The sequence below is a fragment of the Nelumbo lutea genome, chromosome 3, assembly GCF_056320005.1.
Source record: "Nelumbo lutea isolate HS-2025 chromosome 3, American lotus-T2T, whole genome shotgun sequence".
Lineage (NCBI taxonomy): Eukaryota > Viridiplantae > Streptophyta > Magnoliopsida > Proteales > Nelumbonaceae > Nelumbo > Nelumbo lutea.
Genome location: NC_142686.1, coordinates 100742259 through 100750813, shown reverse-complemented (window position 1 = coordinate 100750813; position 8555 = coordinate 100742259). Strand labels below are relative to the sequence as shown.

General features: G+C 37.0%; 1 protein-coding gene across 1 annotated transcript in view; it reads left to right on the top strand.

The window, feature by feature from the left end:
* The first annotated feature begins 501 nt into the window (after positions 1-501).
* LOC148867172 (ER lumen protein-retaining receptor A-like) overlaps positions 502-8555 on the top strand; it is a 31399-nt gene continuing 23345 nt past the window's right edge. Inside the window, exons 1-3 of the mRNA XM_088975957.1 lie at positions 502-1155; positions 1286-1551; positions 7334-7449. Coding sequence (XP_088832083.1) covers positions 1065-1155; positions 1286-1551; positions 7334-7449 — 473 coding nt within the window. The 5' untranslated portion in view covers positions 502-1064. The remainder of the gene's footprint in view (positions 1156-1285; positions 1552-7333; positions 7450-8555) is intronic.

Genomic DNA, 8555 nt, shown 5'->3' with positions numbered 1-8555 from the left:
GGTTTAGTCAATAAGCAAACCGACTAGATTGGGCCAGTTGAAGAAAATGACTCAAATCGATCCAACCCGACCCGTGAACACCCCTACATACAGTTATATTTTTTATCATCATCATCACCATCTAAACCTTATTCCAACTATACACACATAGAGCCAAATACGAACCTAACTTGCGGAACATGGAATATCTTAATAAAATCAAGCCATTAGAACTTTGCATAATCAATATATTTTGCCATGGGGTGAGTGAGTTATATTGCTACCATGTGCCTTAGTAGTTTCCAAACCGTAATTATATTGTTTGATTTATTCATGTTTTACATTTCCAGGAGTGGGTCCTATTCATTTTACTTGCATCATGAATAATTATTGCAATTCATATAAGGTCACGCTAAAAGAGTTGTGTATGAACATTATATTTGTAATAAAAGAAGGCCCAATGCATATTTTTGATTTTCACTTCAGGACTATAAATATTCAAAATATCAACAATCCACATTCAAGGCTGCCGTGAATTGGCATCATTCCGATTTGGCAACTACTCAGCAGAACTTTGAACCACCCTGGGCTGAACCATCATTCTCCCTATATATTATTCATTTTCTCATTTATTGCTATTTCAATCATTCTCCCTATATATTATTCATTTTCTCCTTATAATCCTCCGAGGGTTAAGATCTCAATAAATCAACGTTCTACATGTTGGGGGTACGGGACTATCAATGATGATCTAAGTTAACAGCATAAGATATTTTTCCCTCTTTAATGAAGTAAAAAAATAAATATGTTTTCCCGGGATTGTCGTGGAAATTGAGTTTGGCTTCCGTCAGGGCAAGAGCCGTTGTTCCGGCGCCACGTCAGATTCTTCACTTCCCCCCCCCCTCTGTACGAAGAAAAAAAAAGCACACAATGCGAATTGCGCAACGTTTCTATATTCCCCCATCCTCCCTCTACTTCTGGTCTCGAAGAAGTCTCAATCTTCCTCGTTTCTGACGTTTTTCGTTCATTCACTTTCGATTTTCGAAATATAGGGCACGGAACCTGTGGATTCAATCTCTGCAGCCATGAATATCTTTCGACTTGCAGGCGATATGACGCATCTGATCAGTATTCTGGTGCTGCTGCTCAAAATCTACGCTACCAAATCGTGTTCAGGTGACGCAAATTTCTCCATTTGGACTGGAAATTACGGTCCTCGGCTCAGTGTTTTCTAGGCTTTTTGTTAAGTTGAATCAGGTGGTAGAGCTGAATTTTTCTTCTTCTCGAATCTTGTTCTTGCAATTAGGGATTTCGCTCAAGACGCAGGAGCTGTACGCGCTGGTGTTCCTGTCTCGGTACTTGGATCTCTTCACCGACATCATCTCTGTTTACAACACTGTGATGAAGGTGGTCTTCGTAGCGAGTTCTCTAGCGATTGTGTGGTGCATGCGAAGTCATCGCGTCGTTAAGCGGTCTTATGACAAGGAGCTTGACACTTTTCGGCATTATATTCTGGTTTTCGTTAGCTTTGTTTTGGCGCTTTTTATTCATGAGCAATTCACATTAAAGGAGGTAATCCGCCATCTGTTTTTTCCTATCTCTGTTTCTGTGGACGATTTTTCTCATTTCATTTTATCTGGAGTTGCTTGGTAAATTGAAACTTTGATTAAATATAGTACATTGATCCGGGCGGCATGTCTTAGCTTATCTGTAGGCCAGGTTTGTAGTAAAAAGCTTGCTCTTTGCTATTCGACACTTGACAAGACGGCTGCTTTAAAAGAGGTCTTGAGCACTTGTTGTCTTTGTTAAAAGTCAGAAACCCATAATCTATCGTTTGGAAGAGTTTCTGATGTTTTATATTTAGCATGTAAAGTGCGAATGGATTCCAGTTTTTTCTTTGTCAAAATGTGATCATCATGGCCTCATTATAGCGGAACTTATTAATAATGGAAAAAGAGGCTTTCTGACATCTAGTTTTTGTGAGATTGTATAATACTTGTAATGATAGTTTAAGCAGAAATTAAGAACCCCGAATTCCAATGAATTGGTTTTTAGAGAGTATGACAATCATAATTCTCATCACAACAATGTCCAAGCATGAACTAGGGCCCAAAACAAACTTTCAAATATGCATCAAAATCTAATCAATGTTTTCCTTGTGTAGCTAATCCAAGATTGAACCCCAAAATATATAAAGTTTATGCCTCTCCAACATGTTACTAAGGACAATCTAGGACCACGAACATAGCTAACCATTCTTCATAAAACTAAATGGAAAAAATAATTTAATTGTTGATCACAAATAGATGGACACTGCAAACAGTAAAACTATAATTAGTGAGACAGGAAAGAAACTAGAAAAGAACCCTTTCCTCTGGTACACTCACAGAATAAAATAAATGTAGCTGGTTAGGTATTCACATATTCATGTGTGTTTGTGTTGCATTTTGGAGTCTCTGCCCAAAAAATGTGGCCTGGTTGTACAAAGGGTTTTTTATTTTATTAATGAAATGATACTTACCTGTTCTCCAAAAAAAAAAAAAATCCCTTGAGCGTGCTCACAAGTAATGTACCACAAATGTGTTTTTTTTTAATCCAATGTGGGAACTAATAGATGAACTTATTCTCAAACCAAAGTCCAAAGATGATCTTAAAAAAGTCATTAGTGTATTTATTGTTTTCCCAATTATGGTTTCTTCATATGTTTTTTTTTTTTTTTTGTGTGTAGCTCTTAAATTTTTTACTCATTGGCTTTTCCTTTCATCTTTATGAAGCATTAATCTTCTAGTATGATATTTTTTTTTGGGTTGAGTTTTTTTGTTTAATCCTTGAATTTCTGTGTTATCTAATACATTTGTTTAGTCATTTATTTCTTTTTTCTATTTTTTTCTCTAGTACTTTGAAAAACCTTTTTCCCTATTTCTTTTTATTTAACTTGTTTGTGGTTTGCAGAAGCATATGGGTTTCTTTAGATATTTTTGAAGCTTTGGTAAGTATGACATTGTTATTGATGATGGATGCCATCAAGAAAGATTTAAGTTGTTTTGAACTATCGGATATCAATTCATCAGCTCACTGCCCAGAAACTTTTTTTTCTTTTTTTTTGGGGGGTGGGGGGTGGGGGGTGGGGGCGTTGTTGTAGCATGTGGAAAACCTTGGACCAGTGTCCCTCTCGCCACATGTCATTGGTCATTCACCCCTTCCTACCTACAGTTTGACATTATGCCCCTCTCTTGCTCTAACTTTGACATTTACTGACCTAACTGAATCCACCCCCCCTCCCAACATAAATTCTGCATCATCATTAATTCTAGAACTTAGATATCCTAATTGAGTCGAGTAGGGAACATCCTACACCCTACACAGGCATTATTTCTATCATATGTACCAATCATTTGGCAAATCCAAAACATTCACTGGATTATGGTACCTTTATATTAGCCTCATGTCCAATCCTGTGGTCCATACCAGCTCTATACAGTATGCACCACCTTCCATTGGTGTTTAACCCAATTAATGATTGTTGTTTACATTTTAGGGTCCATTTGGTTTGCAATTAGAATCGGAATCGAAATCCTTTGGAATCAGAATCAGAATGGTCTATTCCCAAAGTCAGTTTGGTTCTGACAGGAATGGGAATGAAAATTGGAATCAACAGGAATGTGATTTCATTCCCAAGGGAGGAGCAGGGAATGACCCTTCCCTCAAATGGGGGAATGCCATTCCAACAGGAATGGGAATGGGATTCTGATTCCACCCAACCAAACAGTTGGAATCAGAATAACCTATTCCAATTCCGATTCTAGACCCCAATTCCCACAAACCAAACGGGGCCTTTGAAGGGATGAGAGATCCATCATATGGATGGCCGAACCCTAAAGGAAGGTTGGGCGAAATTTCAAAAATTTCTCTCCCATGTGGGAATCGCATTCCCTATTTTAGAAAACTGCATTTTCAATGATCAATCTTGAAACCAAACCGGACCAGATCTGAAACCAAAAGGGAGGAGAGGGATATACCTGATACGGAGTAACAATAACTCCCAACGAAGGTGTTCACGCCCAAGGAGAAAAACCAAAGACTGCTTCCACCAAAGATGACATGGTGCAGGATGAAGCAGAATCAACAGGACAATTCTTCAGTAAGAATCGGATTCTTCAGCAAGAATGTGATGGAGGGCTGGTGAGCACGACTTCAAATTATCTTTTCTACCAAAAGATAATATCAAGAACCTTTCTTGATCACTCCCACAGGTGGAGATCGAATTGGCAGGGGCGGCAAGAGCAGGAAAGAGCAGAAGGCAGGAGCAATCAAACTGCAGATCCTCCTCTCTGTGATTTGCGAACCAAGTTTTCTTTGAGGTCCACCCTACTCTCCTATTTATAGCCTTAAAGAGAGGTTCTCCTAATCTCATTAGAAGTTTCCTAATCCAAATCTTTTATTTGGATCTGGACTCTCTTTAAGAGATAAGGATAATCCTTTATCTTATCTGCAGATAAAGATCAACCTTCCTTATCAAATTAGGAGTTTCATAATCCAAATCTTTATTTGGATGTGAACTATTTAAATGGATAGGGATAATCCCTTATCCTATCTGTTGATCTAAATCCCAGAACCACCCCTATTTAATTAATCTTATTAAGCCAGTTCGAATTGGGCTTTAGGCCCATTAAGTCTATGTGCTCACTTAACCTCTCAACTTGCTGCGTAGTTGGCTATCCTTGTATGGTGTGGGACCCAAACATTGACCTACACACCAGCCACATGGGTTTAGCCCAGCCTTTACAAGGCCTGGCCGAATTCACTGAAGGAGACAATGAATCCCTAAGTCCATCACCATGGGCTCTTAATGGGCCCAACATTTACACTAAATGGTCCTTGCATCCAGCCACCTTATGAAAACCCAAGGACTGTGGGCAGATGCAAGATTAGCCCATCAGGTATTACCCTCAATGGTCTTACACTTAACCTCTCAGCCCATAATGATCAAACACTGCTCGACAAGAGATGACCTCTCCCTCGACTGTAAGGTAAAGTGCTGCACTCTCTACTCACATGGATCCAGGGAATTAAAACCTTTTGCAAACCTTTTGAAACCATAATATATATGTATATCTTTATAAATATATTTTGCAAAAAACAAATTTCAACGGTTGAAATCGATTGTCGACAGTTTTGGTTTCCATCAGAGAAAGTGCATCCCTGATCATTAACTTTTTCAGACAAAGGGGTTGATCCTATCACTATGATCACCCACTCAGATGAATTCTCATATTGTCCCAACATACCCAGGTTTTGACCCCCTCTAAGGATCTCACTGATTGGCATATCAAAGACAGCCCAATCCGACACTTAGTGTAATATCATAATCGAGTCTAGGGGTCAGGTGTAACATTCCAGTTTTACCCATCTATCTCCAAGGTCCAGGGCAATACTAGAATTCTGGTCCAGTTTAGGGTTTCAAGAAAACCCACACTACATGCACCTCAGGTCTCACCCTGGCAGCTGAGACAAGCCACCCCAACCAACTTGGTGGCACATTAGTGTCAGCCTTGGCAGGATAAATCTTCCCAAATCTATTCAACGGTTGTAAAGATTCTAAACTAACATGAGTCTCGTATGTGTCCAGTTTAAGGGTATTACACAGAAATACACTACAATGACATGAATCAATTATGTACTTTATTCATTTACAATAAATGTCAAAAAGGTACATCAATGTGATTGGAGCTAAAGGGCATAATTGTCTAACAACCTTAATTTTTATTAATTTAGAAAGTGTATATTCTATAAGGCCTGTGTCAGACATGTCATATGGGTTTTAGGCTGAAATTTATTCCATTAACAAAGGACATTGGGACAAACCAGGGGGTTCATTTTAAGTCTGAAAGCAAGTTCCCATGTGGTATGAATTGAAACAATTGCTATTTAGTGAATGGATAAATTGGCATAATCATCTAATAAAATAAACCAAAATTTGAATATAACCAAAATAGTTGGGATTTGGGAACTTAGAATAAGTTTGAGTCGAGTTGAATTCACAGCTGAACTTTGCTCCTCTTTGCATTGTACACCTCATGATTTTGGTGGGTGGGAGGATGTCATATGATTCCCGTTCCTTTTTATTTTATATAAGACCACCATTAATTTGTTACGGATCTTCACTATTTACAGAAGAGAATGTATAAAAGATGAACAAATTAAATATATAATAATTGCATTTATATTATAAGAGAGGGGGGTCATGTTTTATCACTACATGCTATTCCTTGTTCCAATTAAAATAAGAACAAAGTTCCTAAAGCTTGTATTTCTTGGACTATTAATATTTTAAGGACTTGTGGAAATTGTTCTACTAGAATATCGAGATGCCTTGATAGGGGTTGTGCTGTCAATGGTGTTAAGGGAGGGGTTAGATCTGAAAATAAGGGAGGAAATTGTTTCAGATTTGGAATGGGTTTAATGGAAGGTTCAGAAAGATGCTTTTTTGGTTGAAACATTTAGATCTGATGTTAGAGAGATTTCAGATTATAATGCAAGCTTAAGAGAGAGAATTAGAGGGGGAGTTTAGAATTGGTAGAAAAGAGAGAAGAAGAGAGAAAAAAAGGAAGATCATATCTCTCAGTACCACAATCAAATCACTTCAAATTTGTTTCAAAACCCAACCTGTATCTTTGGTGAAGCCTTACAATAGATTTATAAAGCTCTAGGGTAAGCCGGGCCTAAGCTAACAAATTCAAATCCAAAATGATGAAGAAAAAGGTTCCCTAAAAGTACTTAACATGAAAGAAACTTCTAATCTCACACAAACTCTTTAAAGCAAGTAAGAAACATATCCAAATTTATTTCAAAGAAACCTGATTACCAAAAACAATAAATCACAGTTTTACCATAACTAGAATAATTATGAGCATTAGTCTACATAATAAGTAATAAATAATAATATTGTTTTTTACCAAGTAATAAAATTTATTGTAACTTGTATCTATGACTATCTGACAACACCTAATGGACTCTCCTTTAGTGGATGGATATGTGGGCTCCAACAATTACTGTAGGTCAACTTTCTATATTCTTCCCAAAATTTGAATTTCTTTTTCCTTGATTTCTCTTCAATTTCAGCTGTTGCATTACTTAATTGTTACATAGTGATTATTTTCACCACTGGAGGAAAAAGAAGAGAGGAAAAACTGTTTAGCAACCTTGGTTCTTGATCTCTCATTGTCATCTGTGTATATATATATATATATATATATATATATATATATATATTCAGTTTTACCTCTTGTTCGTCTCCATTGTAAAAAGATTTGCACCGGAATGTGCATTCATATATGCTATGATTCTTGTGCAGATCTTTTGGGCATTTTCTTTATATTTGGAGGCAGTTGCAATTCTTCCCCAGTTAGTGTTGCTGCAGAGAAGCGGGAATGTAGACAACTTAACAGGACAATATGTTTTCTTTCTTGGGTATTGCATTTGACATTTCTTTAGTTGCTTGACCTCTGTTTTGAAGTGAATAATATTGTGGTAGCCACTGCGTTTTGGGTAGTGTTGCAATTTGATTAAAATGTTACCATGGAATTTATTCTAATGCTTTATCACAGTTGCTTGGGTATTGAGTTGTCTCACATGGCGTAAGTGTAGTTCATATTTTGTTTAACTTGATAATTAGCCTTGTAAGTAGGATTATTATATTATTAATTTGATTTGTGAAATAATTTCATTTAATAAATCAGTTCCCTTGTGTTAGTTAATCTGATGTAATTGATCATTGTGAAGATACCATAATACTTGCATAGTTTTAGTTGGTGTAAATGTAGATCTAAAAGAGGTCAAGTATGTACTTTGCCCTGTGATTTTGTTATTTTATGTTCCTTTTTGTATTTTCAATTTTTCTTATTTTTTTCCCAGGTATCCTTCTTTATTTCGTAAGTCTTATCTTTTCTGATTTTGGACTATTAGCCAAGTTACGCTTTTTGGCCAATCCTAAACACTTAAATTCACTAGATGAATCCCATATGGTAAGACTTTGAGATGGGTGGAGCTAGTTATCTAGGGATTATAACTGTTTCATTTAGGGCATCATTGCAGCTTCATTTGGTTGTCCTTTTCCAATTTGGACACAAGATGACATGGATAACTTTTTACTTGTAAGATACATTTACTCTGAATTCTTTGGACTTTATAGTAGTTTCTTTGAATGAGTTTCAGCTGGATGCAGTGGCAATTTTGTGTTCATCCCCTAGTCCCTTCAAGGAATCTTAGTTTCATTATTGAAAGGAAAGAGGAAGAGATGAAGCATTTGGTGGGTTTTCAGCAGTCCTATTGGGATTGTTGATTCCACAAAGGTTGAGGTTCTAGCAGTGCTTACAGGATTCGGAATAGCCAGAGTGAAGGGTTTGACTGCTCTAGCCATTAAAGAGGATTCTATTAACACTATAAAATGGCTAGGGGAGAGGGACAGTGGACCTTTGAGATTGGCTCACTATCTGACCGAGGCAAGAGGTCTTTTGGATTCCTGGACTGTTAAACTGATCTGGGTTCTTAGGGAACTAAACTCTTTAGCAGATAAT